We start from the raw sequence: 18,872 nt of genomic DNA on the forward strand, positions 1-18,872 counted from the left end.
CAACACTTTAGGCACACAATAGAAGAACTTTTATTCTAAATGTAACAAAAGTTTACATGAAGCAGCTTTCTGAGGAAATAAAGTACATGACTATTAGTTTCCCCAAACAACGTTTCCCTTTTTATGCACATAATGATTGTTGTTGTTTTTTTTTGTTTGTAACATATGAAAATATAATTTAATGCACTTAACACATGACAATACATTCACTTTACACGATACCAAAGACTTTCCTCCATATTGGCAGTACAATACTGTCACAACAGTTCCTCAACACTAACATCCATGCAGTGAAGATGTTACCTAAAGGCTCATTGTTGATACTCGAGTACTTCAGCTCTGTTCTGAAGCTGCTGTACAAACACCAGAACTGAAGAGATCTGGCAGTAAATGTTAATTTGTTGGCAACTTGTTAGAAAAAGTGCTTCAATCCCTCACTGTAAAAAAGTGAGGACGACTGCTTATGTTTATTATTTTTTTTAAGAAAGTGACTCGGAACAATGACGGAGTTCCCATTAAATGGAAAAAATACTATGAGAACACTTGGGCAGGACCGAGGTGCTGAAATGCTTCCAAATGTCACCTGAGATCATCCTTTGGTGCTCACACAAGTTTTAGCAGTAAACCAGAAATAAAAAAAAAAGGATTGTAATACTTATGTGACAGGAGAGAAACTGAGTCCAACAACAGCAAATATGATCTAGAATAAAACATACCAAGAGTTTAACATTTATCACACACACACACACACACACACATTCCAATGTTTGTTTGGCTCATACTGTATGAAACACACGTTTCTTCCACCTTCACACTGCCTTTAAAGCAAGATGCCTCGTAATACATGCAAGGATACTTGAGACTTTAGTGTGGCAACTCCATCGTCCTCATCTTGAATCAGCACCACATATAAAAAAAAGTTCCGATGGATAAATGAAAATGTAAATGTGCAAAATACAAAACTGTGACTAAATAAACATATATATTTATATAAAAAAAAAAGTAAAGATGAATAGTAATACATTTATACCATGCAAAATATATCAAAAATAGTGTCAGCAAAGTGAGATTTAAAGAGAAGGGGCAGGTGGGGTTTGAGAATGAGAGGAATGATGTGAAATCAGGAACAGCCATTGCTGGTGATGACGGTGTTTGGGTGGTGGGGAAGTGGCCTGAAGGACAGCGCTGGTCGGTCACTCACTCTGACTCTACTGCTGCATCTTACGGATGATGTCAGCAGAGATGGGCGGGTGGAAGTTAATGGTGTGGTGGCGGAGACCCTGAGACGTTTTGTAGCTCTTCCCACACCGGCACTTGAAGGGTTTGCGCACCCTTATCTGGGTCCGGTGGCCGTTCTTGGCATGATACTTGATCCCGTTCACATTCTGAAACAAAACGGGGAAAATGAAACAATCCTCACTTTGACAAACGTCTATTAGAGCGAGCAACATAGAATGAATTCATTTTTTTAACATGAAATGGAAGTAAAATTATTTTTTCTTACAGAATAAAGATGTGAAAACGGTGTCCTAAAAGGAATAATTTGAATAAAATGTACAACCCCAATGAATTATACAAACAATGATGCCATATTTATTTACAACCCTACTGTCCACTCTGTGTTAATGTAAGAAGATCCTCATCACACTATGTCGTTTGTTATTATTCTGATTGGGACACCTAGTGGCAGAAACGCCTTACTATGAGTTTAAGCTACAAAATCACGAGTAAAGTCAGGTACTGATGTCATGTCATGATGCAGAGCTCTCAGCTCTCAAGGTCAAAGGTGTCAGATGGGATTAGGTTAAGGGTGCCAAATTCAAAGTTGTGTACAGGAGAACAGAAAATGTCCCTCACAGATGTCACTGTTGCAGGAATGCTGTGAAACATAAAGACTGGGGTGGGCGCAGCGTGTGCTCGTGTACTGTATCGCTTTCATCAACTTTGGACAACAAAAGTCCAAAGTCACCATTAAACATAAGACTGTGGAGAGGAGAAATAAAAATGTTTTCTTGTTAAAAATCTATCTCGTTCTCCTCCTAAATCTGCCTGCCGCCTCAGACTAAGTCATCGCCCATAACCCTGTCATTCACGTCAGCAATGCAATTTTCTCAGGCTGCACATAATTTATCCAAACCACCATGCCAGATGTGAATGGAAAATCCCATAAAAGCCCACATTACTGAAATGGACGAGATGTATGTATTTATGTTGTTGGAATGCTCAACTAAAGAACCTATTTTCCATAGTCAACAGCAGGGAATCCATTTTGACTTTGCATTCTCATGAATGTAAGCAAAAATAACCACACTCAGCCGATGATATACAGTGTATCACATAGATGTTAGTGTATGTAGTCGTGGAGGGAAACTTACCTTGTATCTCTTTTTACAGCCTGGGACGGGGCACGCAAAAGGCTTCTCGTCTCCTCCGTTCATGCACATGGAACTGAGGATGGACTCAGAGCTGATGGCGCTCTCTGTGGTCCACGATTCATCACTGTCAGACTCCTGAAAGTCCACCTCCTCTTCGTCACACTCGCTACCTGTGGGAAAAACATGAAGTAACAAATGATCACACACACACACACAGGTTGGGAAGATTTATGTGACCTCCATTATTATTGGAGGGCAGCCGTAGTTCCACTCCTTCTGGATCCAAAACTTAAATTATCAATCTAATCGTTTCTTTAGAAATGTCAAACCTCTTTGAAAAGCATGCAGATGTTACCAGCGGTCGCCTGGACCTCTACCTCGACCACTACCAGGCATTTCCTCCGAGTCTGCGTGATCCTTTCCTTCAAACAGACTCAGTTTCTTGCACAATCTTTTCAAAGCCCCGACACTGATGTTTATGTGGTGCCGATGTGCCGAAATATGAAGTGTTTCCTTATTTGCAAAGCCGAGTCCAAAATGTAACTTCACAAAATGCTCCGCGTTCCTCATCTGGACGCAGGTTGCAGCTGATCATCTGAGATTTGGCTTGAATGATAATTATGACTTTATTCTCGTCATATTTCGAGTTTATTCTCAAAAGATTAAAAAACATTTTCTTCAGTTTGGCCCTAATACTCTGTCGTACGATGCTGACACTGTCGATCATGAGAGGAAAATTGTACGGTTTGTCTCTAAACCTAAAAAATATGAGCATATGAGTATATGGGGGGAAAATCTCTAATCTCTATCTAATCCTATGTAACAGACATTGTTGAGAATTAGTCAAATTAGCTGCAGAGAATGAGGACTCTGCCCCATTCTAATAGGTTTTCATCTTTAATTGATGGACAATATCTACAAGACGTTACGGTTTGAAAGGTAATCAGTGGTGGCTTGTTAATGGGGGGCACGAGAGGGCTGCCCCACCTGTTCCACACTGGCTCCACATGAAGGAGAATCACTGACTGTCATTGATTTTAAAACCATTTTTAAAATAGATTTTTTTTAATTGCTAAGGTAAATGCAACAAATAGTGAGTATTCTGCCATAAAACTGTAGATGTAAAATGTTCTATGTTGTCTAAAGTTGCTGAGAGATGACACACTTCCTGTCTGGGGCCAAGAAATCTTTGGCTGTAGACTCTCAGACTTTCTGATTTCCCCGAACAATGTTTATGTTTTAAGTCGCACGGGACACCAACGCACAAGAGAGAGTGTTAAGGAGACGTGCTGAGAGAAAGAGAGAGGCAAAAGGAGAATTGTAGAGTCACGTAGAATGAAGATGGAGGAAGTCAATACTGTGACCCACCTTTTTATTTTATTTTATTTTATTTTATTTTATTTTATTTTATTTTATTTTATTTTATTTTATTTTATTTTATTTTATTTTATTTTATTTTATTTTATTTTATTTTATTTTATTTTATTTTATTTTATTCAGACCATGAAGAATAATCACTCTTTCTCCACCTTTTCCTCTCTGCCTCTACTTATGATAAATCAGTCTCATTACTGCTACAATAGTCCACTGTTACTGTGTTCTAGACATCTGCTCAGAGACGGTTACCTGTGGGTGTGCTGCTGCGGAAGGAGGAGGAAGGCGTGATGGGAGGGGTGACGGGAGGCGTGAGGTTTCCACTGGTGTGGCGAGGCGGCGTGGAAACACTGCTGCGGGACAGACTGCCTGTCAGAGAAAGAGACAACTTGGGCTGCACCTTCTTCTTCAGGGCGTCGTGTTCTCGCCGCGCAGCATCTGTCATGAACCTGGAATTGTGGAACACAAGGCTGGCCAGCGTTAGGATGATGTGAACGGAGGGGTCATCCCATTCACGGCATTAAAGGTTTGCTACTGCAGAAAAAAAAAAAAAAGTATCATTGGCTTCATTCCCATCCAAAAAAAGGAAAGAAAACCTTTTTACAGGGGTTTATGGTGGATAGTAAAGTCTTTGTAAATGTGTATCATAAAAATTAAATGTTAACATAGACATTGTTACAGCTGAAGTGGAATTAACAAATTAAGCAATAACCACATCAAGATGTGATTGTGAAGGCAGGGAGACAGTGGCAGACCTTCTTATACACTGGTTTGTTGTATAAGGCTTTTAAAAACCACTAGTCAAGCACCATATCAAAGACCAATGGGATGAACCCAGTGCAATAAAAAAAAAAGCCAGGCAGGGAAAATACTCAAGCAATTCATCTGAGCAATCAACCAGTTGACATCTCAATCTGCTGGTAGAACCTCATAGACAACACATGGGACACAGTAGTGACATTAATGTAAAAGTCATATCAGATTTTGGCAAACTTGTGAAATTTTCTTTTAAAAGTTACATTTCTTCACCTGTTGATGTAGCTAAGGGCCACATATGTCGGCTGCTGCTGCTCCTGCTTCTCCAGAAGGCGGGGGTCTGTATCTGAGCAGGCCAGAGAGACAGAGAGTAGAAGAATTATGTGCATAACATATCAATAAACAATGGTGCAACTTTGCAGAGTTACTAAAAATAACATTTTGCCTCATAATTTACTGTTTTTGGCCAGTTGTGGAGAGCCAGATCCACATATGATATTCCACTTTCCCCCCCCAAATAAACCAGATGTTATAGTGACAAGGATTCTTGACTGGTTTCCCACTTAAACCTCCCCAACTGTTTCCAAAGAAGCAACTGGCTGTTGCCAGGTAGTGAAACAGGTTCACAGCAAATGGTCACATGCAGAACTCCTCAGGGCCGTCACATTTGACCTTAACTTCCCAAAACCTCCTGGACCACGTCACCAATGCATGCTGCTGCAAGAATGAAACACCGTACATGCTCAGCTGTCTACAGGAATAAAGGCTAATAAAAAAAATAAAATATGTAATGCAGTGTGCAGTGGAGCTCATTTTAAACATGATGTCATACACCACCGTCTAGACGACAGCCACCACTGGCGAAAGTGACGCTGGAGGAGCTCATTGACTTCTAGGCTGATGCTTTTTCTTAAGGCCAGTCCATTGACAACGTAGTGTCCAGCGTCTCAGAGTGTAATGCTGCTGAAGCACACAGCCTATTCCCCTTCTGAATTTCCACCGCCCCCGTTTGAAAAAAAGCTGCTCCGCAGATGCCACATTTCTCATACATGACCACACTTGACGCACACAGTGTTTCCCCCACGCTGTGCTCCAGACTTTCGTCTTGCTCAGCGGTGCTAAATGTACAACAATAGCCACATCTCCACACCCCGAGGAGAAGAGGGCCTGACTTCAAACGCTCTTCCCACTGCTGTCCATGTGTGACAAGAGAGAGAAGCCCCATAAAACAACAGTGTCTACCACTTACTGGCTGAACCTCCCTGTCTGCCTCTGACTGAGCTGCGAAAGACTGCTTCCCCCACGTGGTTAAAACCATCGCTCATTTCGAACCATAAGCTCTTAGGCCTCAGGCTCCTGCCTGTGACATTTAAATTTTAATCATGCTTTTTCTTTTTTCATAGCATGATGCCTACAAAGCAGCTTTAAAAAACTTTGTCCACTCAGCAAGAAAAAAAAAAAAAAAAAACCCAGCTCAGTACCAATTAATTTAATTTAAAAATTGCTGCGGTAATTATATTGTATAAAACATAGGGAAATAGTGTAATTAAGGGTTTTTTTTTTTTGGTTAAAGGGATAAGCAACACCTTTGAGAGCCTGAGTCATACACCATTATCACTTCCACAGCTTTGGGATTTTACTCCTCTTTGTTTGTTTGTGTGTGTGGAGCATACAAACTAAAAACAGGCTCTCATTAAATTTCATGTTGGAAAAAAAAAGGAAGAAACGATCAGATTTTGGTGCTCAAGCCCCTATGAGATAGGATTTAACCCTTTAACACCGAGTGTATCGTAGACGACACGTTTGCACAAGCGCACTTTGCATTACGGTTTGTGCTGTTGGGCACATTCCAACAGAAGTTGCATGTCAAACGCTAATTACGCTAACTTTACTCGCGCTGTTGCAGGAAGCCGGCACCTGTACATCGTCTCCATTTTATGACCAAAAACTCAAACAAATGTTACTTTAAATACTGCTCAAATTTCTAATCTAACACGCAAAATCTGGTGATCATGTACAACTACAGTGTTTGGTGGTGTTTTTCTTCATTTTAAATTGTTAATACACTATTTTAACATGCAGTAAATTGTAAATAGGGTACTCACAGGACATTTTCTGGCCCTTTTATGGTTAGGGTAAGCAAAGGGGGACATTTAGAGGCTTAGCTGTTAAAGGGTTAACCTTCACATGTTGATTTTGTTATACTGTAAATAGTGATAGAAAATGTATGAATCACTAAAAAAACTGACTTTAAGTGACACTTCATATGCTTATTTGCATAACTAAATAACTACTGTATTTTTTTTAAAGAACGTGGCTTCTACTCTTCCAGACAAGACATCTCATACAATTTCTGTACTAAAATATTTTACCTTGTCACCTGGAAGCCATAATAACAAATGTATGTTGTAAGTGGAACATGGACAAAAGCTATAAATTCAAATATAGACTACCGCACGCATACGTGTGCACACACACACAACCATGCATAAAGGGAAACATGGGCTGTAGAAGGTGACAGGTAACGATGTCCAGTTAGACTCAAACCAAACATTAAAGAGCGCACGAGAGAGGGAACGCGTCGCAGAGGTGGAAGAGAAATCTCTGTCGACACAGTGATTTCACTCACTTTAGGTGGACATGGGTGTCAAAAGACGCAGGGAATTTAAAAATCAAGCTGCTTGGGTGATGATAAATAGTGACAAATAGAGTTGTAGACAATGTACGTTGTAAGAACAGCTCAAACCTCAGCGCCTGAGGCTCAGGAGGTTTTCGTCAAGGCCCCACTCACGAGCAAGTGTTTCATTAAAGGTGGATTTATTCTCAATGAGAAGGATAGCACACCTCTCTCCACTCTGCAGCAAAAATCATCGAAACACCCAGGAGGAAAGTCACATTGACAATGTCACTATTCCACTGCCAAAAGGCAGCACCGAGACTATTCTGGGCTCTGCGGGTCGGTATGTGAGTGCGTGAGTGCACCAGAAAATCCCTCCTAACATCACTAATGAGTCTCCAGGAGAAGAACGGCGGTCTGCTCACAGACCGCTCACATCGCGTTTGGATCAGTCTGTTCCCACACACTGTAAATCACACACACCTCAAGTGAGGACTAGGGAGGAGGCCTCTGCAGGGGCCACTTCCCCCACAGCCTCTGCTATTCTTCTGGGGCCACCAGCAGTCAGGGACCAGGGTGAAGGTGCTTTAACGTAGAGATTGGAACCCCTGTAATCAAACTACTCAGGTGGTCCACTTTGGTGGTCGTCTAGTAGAAGCTTTCTGAGAAGCAAAAAAAAGGGGGGGGGTTCCTGATTAATCTCCAAACAAGGCTGACAATCATTGCCAAGCTAAAGGGACTGTTAACATACACGGTGACATTAAAGTATCAGATATGGAAAAGGAAAAAAAGAAGCAGCAACCTCAGGAAGCACTGTTTCCCTTGAAGGTACGAGATAAGTGTTGAAACTTAATGTTTCTTTCAACAAAGAGTTAATTACATACAGTGCAGACTTTACAGGACAAACTAACCACACTCTCTATAACAGTCTTTACCATCGTCCAAGTCAGGACCAACAGGTTGGTGGTGGGAGAATTATTTTTTTCCCCAGTCTTTTTCTAAGGATTTGTGTTTGTGAGTATATATTTTCAATAACATGCATAAAATGAAGTTGGGATTCATTTTTAAAACATGTATATTTGGGAAGTGGCTGGTTCACCGGTTCAAAATGATATTAGGTGATGCAGAAGTGGCAGTAAAAATAGTTGAGAAGTTAAGAACTTGGTGGTGATAGTTAGTTTTTGTCTTCAAAAAGTCCCCACGTAAAAAAAAACTTTGGGAAACACCGAGAATCAATGTTTATTTCCGTGGGAACGTACAGAGAGAGGGAGCACGAGTCTGTATCAGCAGAAAACATGATGCCATCACATGTTCTCATTAGTGTCGCTCTGATGGTCTTCAAGAGGAAACCAAAGGATGATCACACAGCCAACCTTCCTAAGGCAACGCCTGCTGCCCTCACATAACGCCCTCCACGACCCTCTCTCTCTACACACACACACACACATACAAACACAAACACACACCAGACACACAGCTCCCTCTCTCATTACCACCAGAGTCTGGCTCAGCCATCCACCCTCATGGCCAAATGCACGGTATAGAGTAGAGTGGTGAGCATTATGGTGACATGTTTATGGCGACTCTGAGCAGCGGGGAACATTACCAGGAGTGGTGGCTCAGGTAATTCATTACGATGTGACCTCTGAGGAGGAAATGAAACAGAGCTGAGCTCCATGTGTAAGCTGCCTTTGCAGGTTACTTTAAAAAATATATATAAAAAAATAAAAATAAGCACCCGGGGCTGCAGTTAGAGTGATCTATTGTAAATACATTTAGCACGGACAGCAACCTAAAAATATACAGTGCACTAATTTGTGAACACATCCACAAAGACACGTTTGTACCAATGCAGAGATAAACACAGGGGGCACACACACACACACACACACACACACACACACACACACAAGTCATTGCTATTCACCAGTCAAAAACTTAGAAAGATTCACTTTACAATCATATGAAAAAGCAAAAATGCTCTAATGCAGTGATTCTCAAACTTATAAAATATTGAACTCTTGAAGTAACACAATTATCACCAACGTTAAAATCCAGTGTCGTAATAGGCCGAGCAAAGTCAGCTCCAGACTTTTCACCGGAGGCAGATCTATTCCCAATAAGACAATTTGCTCTCTCATCATCCTCCTCTTCCTCACATATACTTCAAACACTGGTATAATCAAATTTGATTAAGATGGAGCGAGAGATAAGGTGACTCTATATCTATTTTTATTTAATTTATGATTTTTTTTGTTGTTATTTGTTTAATTTTAAACACCCTCATGTCAAAACACCTCAGCTCCCCCCTGATCACATACAGAAGAACAGTACCACCAGAGGAAGCTTGGCAGCACTGCTGGTACACGTACCACAGTTTGAGAACCATATACAAATGCCTTCATTTGTATATAATTATTATCAAGCTATTACCTGGATTTTACATTACAAATTGAATAAATTAATATTACTCTAATATTAGATCCTACTAACTTAATAATACCATGTGATTACTGAATTGCTGAAACCACAAATTCATAATATTTAAATTATAGATGAGAAATAAGCCCCTATAAGAACACCCTTAAATTACAAAGGTAAGGGAGTTGCAGGGAAACATTTTATTTGCAAAACAACTTATGCAGAAAAATAACCAATCAAAAATAATTAAAAAAAAAAACTTCTGGACACTAATATATGCAGACGTAGTAAAGGGAAAGTTAAGAAGAACCCCTGAACACCCTACACGTTTAAATATCATATTTGTTCTGCATGAAACTACACACCCACTGTGTGTAAAGTCAACACGGGCGGTGAATTATCTCCTGTACGAAATGTTTTATCGTTACAGCAGCTCCTCGTGTTGCAGTCGCCCACCGCACAGGAACAGGAGCCGTGGTGTCAGGGAACAGGGAAATGTAATTAGGCACACCAGGTGCACAGATCAGGAAACTAGTTACTGCTTCCCAAATTTATTACTTCCCCGCAGATTTTGGGGGTGCAGACCCAAAATCTACTATATGAGCCGTCATTGAGGATTTGCAACAAGCTGATCCATTGTTGCAGAGCCTGGACACTTGAGGCCATCAGTGTGCCAGGCTGCAGACGCACACACATGCACAAACGGGCTTCTGGTCACTCAGTGACAAAGTAAACATTTCTCTATAGCTTTGTGTGTGTGTGTGTGTGTGTGTGTGTGTGTGCACTTTTATACACCACACTAATACCAGACGTTTGATGAGATATTACAGGTTTGACAGGTATGACTATGACTGTGTGTTAAAACTTTCCTCTGTGTCTTTGGCTCATTAGCTGCTGGTTCTCTTTAAATCAGCTGAATTTGTTAAGAAAGGACTGAGTGCAGCACCGAGTACTCATTATCAACTGTACGCTGCTGTCAAGTTGAAGGAAGAGACAGTCATGGATTAACTATAATAACACCACTAATGTCATATTTTTACAGAATCTACTTGAACTTTAAAGAAATACAGAACTTGCGGCCTATTTAAAAAGTTATTTTAATTCAAAATCATATCACAAATCAATAATAACTAGGGGTGAGCCGATATGATACGATACTCAGTATCGGTATCGGTCTGATACTGGTCAAAATCACTGGATTGGAAGTCAAATCAAATCACGTTTACTGTCGCATCACGTTACTAGGACATTCAAGCACCAGTGGTTAGAAACATTTTTAAAATCCTCAAGAATTTCAAAACATTTCGAAACACAATATAAGAATATGAAAAAACTAAATAAATAAATAAATAAATAGGAATTAGAGGAATAGGAGTATAAAGTATGGGGAATAGACATGTAAGAACATATGTGCAGAATATCTACAATAAATGCTGTGCAGAATGGCGTTACGTGCAATGTGAGAGCGATAAAAATGTAAAATCCGATACAATCCAAAAATCCTATATATCACATGAGTCATGTTTTGGCTGTTTATTTCTTCTATACGGGAGAAGAATATTTGTGACACAGTTATAATAATGTCTTTGAAATAGCCTGAAATGGTCAGAATAATGTGTTGTTAACAGCTTCATTGTTCATAAATGGCCTAAAATGACCGTATCAGACTGATATTGGTATCAGCAAGTACTCTAGTTTGTGATATCGGTATCAGACACAAAGTATTGGAATCTGCCATCCTTATTAATAACCTCCTCCACAGAATTAAACACACAAATGACAGATTATAATCCACCTAAATAATGATCAATTTTGTCTCAAACAAACCAGCATAATAGAATACCCTGTGCTCTCATCATGAAGGTGAGTTATTGTTTGTAGAATCAACCGTCTTTTAACATCTCATGATAGCTCACTCAACGCACAGCAGAGCAGCGCCACCTCTTGTCTGGAGACGTGAACAGCAGGCTGGCAGGGGGGAAAACAGGGACAGGAATGTGTGCTGGTTTTCCAGGCGCCTAATTATAAAGGAGAGCGTGCTTAAAGCAGCAGGCCACCAGATGAGGAGGAAGACAGGCCAAATCAGGCACCCTCTCTGTAATTATGCTTCACAGGCACTTGGCATAATGCGCAAGATTTCGCACTCCTCAGAGTGGGCACAGCAGAGCGGACAATGGAGGGGGCCAGCAGAGTTTTTCCACTGCAAGCCAACTAATTGGCTCATTATTTCCCAATAAGTGATTTGGAAGCATTTTTTTTTTTTCTAAGGCTAACACCTCGGACACATGCATAGCACAGCACACAATCAGAGGGCTGAGGATATTAAAGCCAGTCAAGCAACAAACAGGAACAGTAGAGACAGCTGTGCCATGTCAGCCTCAATAATAACACAAGTCTGAAATAAGAGATTGAGTTAAACACATGTGGGAACTAAAAGAGCAGGGGAACTTTCTGTAATGCTTTCAACATTTCACATCATTAACTGCAGTTCTGTCTGACTTCATTAAACACATCATTATAGTGTAATATGTGGGATTAAATAATAAATACAATCCACTGGAAATTATTTAGAAGTCTTTGACAGAGGTTTTGATATAAACAGTATAACACATTTTGTATAAATGTATAAATTGTGGATTAGACTAATATTCATGGCTTAATGAGTACATTCATTTGTTTACATTATCTACTTTAAGGACATTAATATACGTTAGACTCTGTGTTTGAATATAAGATTGTTTTTAGAGCTGCTATCTTGAGTTGACTGTACAAATTACTCAAACATAAGTCTTAAATATTCATGTGGATGACATTACTAATGACTTCCCATGCAGTTCTTATTATTGTGTTGCGCCACAAGAACTGAAGGTGGCGCTGTTGACTGTGGTGGAACTTGATATGCGGTAAGGGAGGCAGCGTCTTATGAGATGAACTGCTCCAAAAAGAAATGATTCAAATTAATTCCAGCCTGTGATACAAGTCTGTGTTCTTCAAAGTAAAGAACAATGAAAAGCACTGTCTCATCTGATAAATGAAAACATAAACATGCACTGAATAGCACCACAGGTCTGTCTCACTGACCTGCATCATTGGTTGCAGTAAACTTCAATATAGTTGATAAAAGCAGGGGCATGCACAGACATTTGGAAGGGCAGGGGTGCAAAATGTAAAGGGCACCTATACTGCACAGTGGGGCAGTCGCCACTAGGCAGGCATGTCCAAATGTCAAAGTGGGGCCTGGTGCCAAAGGCAGCCCTGACCCTTTGTGATTGGAAGGGCACCCATAGGAAACAATGTTGAAAGGGCATAGACCTTGAGAAACAATACAATTTTTTATTTAATTTATATTTTGCTTTAGAGACCACATATGAATGGCAGCCAGAGGACACTCATGTTTAAGGGCACTTTAGTGACACATTTTATCCATTAGGGCACCAATTGCCCCCGTCGCATGTGCACGTCACAGGATAAAAGTAAATATTAAATATATAAAACAGGTCATAAAAACTTTGTCAAATAAACTTCTCAGTGATAAATAAAGTTTAAGTGACTTAGCAGCACTTTACTGAGAACCAAAATGTGTAAACTTACTTAAATGGGCAATAACCAAACACTTAGTCAAGTCATAACGAGCCAATGGCGATAATTATTACATATTTATAAGCTGTTTGGTGTCAGTATCTCAAACGCTTCTTATCTTGCATGCACAGTATGTTCAACGTTACTTTACTTACTTGTTATTGTTTGTTTACACAAAGAGACAAACTAAACTATTCAAATTAAACTGTGTTTTAGGCTACTGTTGATGATGACCCAGCTTCCCTTATGTACTGGCTCACGCACACACACCGCCTCCAGCACAGCTCTGTGCGGCGCGCGGGCCTCCGCGCTGCAATATTGTTGTTGCACGAGCGACTCGTCGCGTCGATAGCGTAAACAAAAGTGTTTACCTGACGGTGTTTGTGCGCGCGGCTCGGCTGCAGCGGCAACTGTTTGAGTGTAAACAGTGACAGCAATGACGCGCTGATAACACGACAGACGCGGCTGCTGTAATATCTACAGCCACCACACCTAGCAACAGGGTTGTCAGGACGCAGGAAGTAAGTTGCTAGCTCGCTAAGTTAGCCACGTCTGCTAAGCACAAACCTCGGCCATCACAGGCTGCGGTGACGGGGCTTACCGATGTGACTGTCCTCGATGTGCACGATGAGCTCGGCCAGAGAGTCGAAGTGAAGTCCGCAGCCGCCAAATCTGCAAGCATTGGAGAAGAAAGAAGCAGCGGCGATGCCTGTCATGGTCGCTGCTGCATTGGAAATGAGGGCAGGCGGCAGCGGCGGCGGCAGCAGCAGCGGCAACAGAGGCGGCAGCGGCGGACAGCGGTGCGTGCGAACAGCTGGAGCGGCAGGGGCGGTGCGGTGCTGCGTCAAAGGGAGAGACAGACACACCGGAAGTTATGCTTGATAACCATAACATGTTTGTAAAAAAGGAACCCAATGCACATCTATATAAATATATACATATTTAAAAAGACACATATTTGGTTCTATCATTGGGAAAATATATATAAAATTAGATTGAGTAGAATTTGCATAGTTGTAGTCCAACTGAGATTAAGATTTGGCACAAAAAATATATGTATATTCTATGTAGTGTATTTATGACAGGCTTTATTTTACGGATCAACAGTAAATAATTCACCGCAAGTCACCACAAACATTATTTACAAAAACAAGCAGATTTCACATCAACTAATATCAGAAGAGACAGATGTTTAATGACATATTCTTCTAATTTTAAAACCCTTCAACTGGATTTAAAGCTCTAAATAATGGACTAGGACCTTATGTTCTTTCTGATTTGAACCCTCACTTCTTCTAATGGTCTCATTTTGCAACAACAGTTAGAATAAAGACCCACAGTGAGGTGTAATTCTTTACAAGCTTCATGAAGACATGAGGACAGAACTGAAGTGTTGACACTTTCATTGAATTCTTGCCTACTTTTACTTTTGGGTGTTTCACATCATTTTATTGACTGATTGATTGAAATGGATGTGCACATCAATCAAAATCTTATGTAGCTTTCTCCCCAATGTGATCTTATCACTTTGAATGTATTTAGAACTGGATTTCTGTTATTTCTCGTGACTTATGCATTTATTAATTGCAGAATCATTATACAAACAAACTAATTATATAGGCTGAAATGTAAAACAACACGATTGCACATAAACAAACATCTCCTAAAATAGTTTTTAAAGGATTTTATGACCATCAGCCTAAAATATTATATAGGAATAATATAACACACAACTTGTGAAGCAAGTAGCCAGGAAAACAGTCCAAGAACGCTATACATCTATCCTATTTTACATATGGTTTATTGTATGATTAATTTATATATGCCAATAAAAATGAGTCGAGTTAACATATTAGTTAAAATAACACATTAATCATTTAATAGATGAACTCTATAAATATCATTGCTCAGATGGTCTATATAGGCCTAAATGCACCTATATTAGCTACTCTGTTATGATGCTTTGAGGATAAAATCAAACTCAAATAGTGTATTCTTACAATTATAAGTGGACAGAACTTTTTTTTACTTATTTGTAATGTCACTTAAGCATTACGTTCGTGAGACACATGTATTATGGATTAGCCGATGTGTCCACAGTGTGGCAGTGTTGGCCATAGATAGAACTTCACCAAGGCTATTGTTGCTTAAAAGCTGTATAGTTCTCAAAAAGAGCAGTGGCACATTATGCAGTATTCACATTCTGATGTTTTTTTCTATTTGAATTTAATATCATTAGTATCAGTTCAGCATCAGTTGCTGCAGTGTTAATTTACACAATAATAACTTTACAGAAGAGCACACAATTTTGATCTACAAGAGGCTCTAACAGTTTTTTATGGCTCTACTATAAATGTTGGGTTTTTTTTCCCTGGGACACAGAAAGCAACCACTTGCAGTGTGTTTGTGCATTAATGTTTACATTCTGCATCTGGAAGTAAACATTTGCACTAGTGTTTAGGTTTTACTGTAAATACTTGTCAGTACATAACATGTCAAAGATTGTGTTTCTTCTGTACAAAATGGGACTTTCGGAGAAGGAGATGTGCTATCATATAAGGACAAACTATCTGCATTATTTACAGTATGTAAGTACAAATACACACCAGTAATGGAAAGTGAGGGTGTGGGCATCGCACACAAATATAAAATTAGAGTACATTTGTGCTTTGCATTTACTGACACAGCAGTAACGTTCAGTTTGCGTGTGGTGATGGTCTACATTAAGCACCACAAGGATGGTCTCACTATTTTCCAGTTGTGCTGAGAACACACTATGGAAGCATTACATCACAGACAACTGCTTGTCTGTGGACGCTGATGGCTTTCATTTAAAATACTGGCGTTGCCCACCCTCCCTAATTTATTGATGAGCATAGCTGCAACTAATCACTACAGTTCAATGTGTTACAGTCCATAAATGTAGGTGAGGTAATAGGTGTACTTTGTTTCTGCAATGGAGATTTACTGAACAGGTCATTGTGTGGAAACGGCGAATGTCACGTTTCACAGCTGCTGATGACCAAATCCTCATGTCCTCAGTGAACTCACACACAACTAACCAATGCAAGACAAGATAAAGTGAAGCGAGGCACCTGAAATGGATTTCTACACTTTCACATGACAATAAGTCAGAATATTCTGGAGGCTTTTGTTTGTGCAATATTGTTCAAACATTATCTTATTACTAATGTTTACACTTTTCAAAGCTAGACACAGTCATATTGTACTACTGTGGCTCATAATCCAGTTTGAGCACATACAGGAGTTTAATGTCCTAAATGCTGAGCACAGACAAAATGCACTATTATAAATCTTTAGAGCCATTATACACAGGCAGCACCATTCACCAGCCACCTAATGCACACATCAGTCACAGGTTTGAGTGTTCTGGTACAGGAGTGTCACTACAGGGAAGCTCCCAGCTCAGGCAGTACAGTGTTTTTATGAATTAGATTCTCATTCTATTTGATGAAAATGTTTGTCACCTGCTCACTAATAAATCTTTTTTTTCTTTGGTGCAACAACTGGTGTGTGCAAACTGGTTGCATTTCCAGTTATACTGCCCTTATTGTGTGTTATTACTTAACTATTTATCTATTTTAACTATTTATCTATTTCTTTGACTTTTAACTCAGCATTTGTGTGGACAGCAGCTCTTGAGAGGAGCCTGACCACTATGTTTTAGTAAAACAAGCTTGACGGTCAGCCACTGGGGTCAATCTCTTATATGGACTGACATTTAATTTAATTTTAAATATTTACATTTTAGAGTGAATGCAAGTGGCTATAGGGGATGAATCTTAAACACTACATGCATGCAAAGAGCACCAGAGTTTGTTTCTATCTTCTCGTGGACAGACAACATGACATGGGAGCATTGGAAGAGAAGATAGACTTGGTCACCTCACTTCCTGTGCTAAGTTGTTCTGCTGTGTGTAATGCAGTAATACCAACAGCCCAACATGTCCTTTTTTTTTTTTAGCAGGAAAAGTGTTTTGGAGTAACAGTTTTCGATTTCTGATTGCTGTGCAAAGTAAAAACTATTTGTGAATATTTTATTTACAAAATGAAAGCCTGTATGACACCTGTGTTATTTAGCCTCCTTCACCTCTTGCACCTGCAGCAACAAAGCATCCTCTGAGGTGCTAATCACCCCAAGGTGATCTTACCCAGAAGCACTGCACAAAGGCATAATAATAAAAGGTTTAGTATAATATAGATCAAATCCGCTTTAGTGTGGGTCACTGACCCAAACTGTATCGGCGCTTTCCTGCCTTAATAGTCTGCTCCTCTGGGAGCATAATGTTTGGATTGGTTGGGAAATATATTGGCAATAAAAAGACAAAAGGATGTCATAAACGTAGATTAAAGCTCTGGTTAGAAGACACAGGCGGAGAAGCTCTGAGTTATGAGTGTTTTTCAGACTGCGTTATTGTTTCAGTGACAGAGCTCTTAATGCGTCTGGAGGAGTGGTAGCAGGCGAGTGGTAAACATTTCTTAATGTGTGAGGAGTCATTAATCCCTGGAGCTGAGGATGGCTTCACTAACAGCGTCTGTGGCCCAAGAAATCACAGCCACTTGGCACCAGCTTGTCACACAGACCTGGAACATATAAAAGCTTTGTACTTCCAAAGCTGTTTAAATCTCCTTAATGTGCTGTAGCTGTGGCTAATAGCATTTATTTCAGATAAAACATTATGAAACAGCTGTGTATTTTGCATTTTCTATTCATTTGTAAGTGAAACAGTCAGCTCTGCCTAGTTCTGCACCGCTGGGGAAGGATAAATGTTGTCATATGTTTGAAAAAAAAAGAAGTAGAAATGCGTATTGATTTTCAGTTGAGGTTGTTGTGTCAAAAAACTGTCCACAAGGCTGATTACTAACTGGGCGTATAAAACTGAGCTCTTCAGAACTCATGGCTCACTGTGTCGTGCTACTTTGATTCAAAATATCAGGTGCATCAGGTGGGTCCTGGTATATTTTATAATCTTAAAGGACCTTGTCTGAAGAGGATCCTTGTTTTAAAGAGGTTTTTCTATAACATTGTTTGATCAGATTACAACACTGAAACTCTGAGACCTGAAAACAAATTTAAGAGGAATATGAGATTAATAAGGGCTCAACGTCTTATTTTGCCATGTCCCAGTAGAAAGACAACCACCTGCTACCCGTGGACAAACTTGTATCAGGATGATGTGACTTTAGCTGGAAGTTGCAAACACGACACCATTAAAGCAGATTTTTGATGACTTCATTTTTTTTTTCTTGAAGTCTTATGAACTCAACTTCATTACTGTTGAACCTACAGGACTTGATTCTGGCAGTTTGAGTCTTACACAATACAAAGACAGAGACAGAGGTTCAGTGTTCAAAGTTAGAATGAAAGAGGCTATATTCTCCATATTTATTTTTTGTTGCAGAAATTGAATATACCTGTGTATAATTGCTTTAAAATAAGGATTGCATGGTTTTGTTCACCTTGGCTTAGAACAATAATTTCTTGTGTACTTTAAAGTTGGGCCTTGCTCTATTGAGGCTGCCATCTTGTGTTACTGTGTTCCTACAGCGGTCCGAATGGACAAATTCGACAAAAGAGAGTGCATTTTGTGTTTTATTGTTCTTTAATTCTCTTGTAAAAAGATTCTCACTACAGAAATAAATAAGGACATTGTTTGTGGTATGTGGATGTCACTGCAGCACCCTGGTGAACTCTCACGCTTTGGTATTTTAAGCTATTCTTTGGTTAC

The 18,872-nt window shown here is 39.7% G+C and overlaps 1 protein-coding gene across 1 annotated transcript; it reads right to left on the minus strand.

The window, feature by feature from the left end:
- Window positions 1–6: 6 nt before the first annotated feature.
- Window positions 7–13,951, minus strand: jazf1b (JAZF zinc finger 1b). Its single transcript, XM_058647433.1, has 5 exons — window positions 13,724–13,951; window positions 4,779–4,851; window positions 4,002–4,198; window positions 2,376–2,545; window positions 7–1,385 (listed from the first exon to the last, which is right to left on the minus strand). The coding sequence occupies exons 1-5, from the start codon at window positions 13,836–13,838 to the stop codon at window positions 1,209–1,211; spliced, it is 732 nt and encodes a 243-aa protein (XP_058503416.1). The 5' UTR covers window positions 13,839–13,951; the 3' UTR covers window positions 7–1,208.
- Window positions 13,952–18,872: the final 4,921 nt, after the last annotated feature.

The sequence above is a fragment of the Solea solea genome, chromosome 13, assembly GCF_958295425.1.
Source record: "Solea solea chromosome 13, fSolSol10.1, whole genome shotgun sequence".
Classification (NCBI taxonomy): Eukaryota; Metazoa; Chordata; class Actinopteri; order Pleuronectiformes; family Soleidae; genus Solea; species Solea solea.

Excerpts from the sequence above, each read along its gene's own strand:
- jazf1b (XM_058647433.1), bottom strand. The coding sequence starts at position 13,838 with ATGACAGGCATCGCCGCTGCTTCTTTCTTCTCCAATGCTTGCAGATTT. Across the intron at positions 4,852-13,723 it reads CATCGAGGACAGTCACATCG|ATACAGACCCCCGCCTTCTG; the intron begins GTAAGCCCCGTC and ends TGGCCTGCTCAG. Across the intron at positions 1,386-2,375 it reads GCTGTAAAAAGAGATACAAG|AATGTGAACGGGATCAAGTA; the intron begins GTAAGTTTCCCT and ends GTTTTGTTTCAG.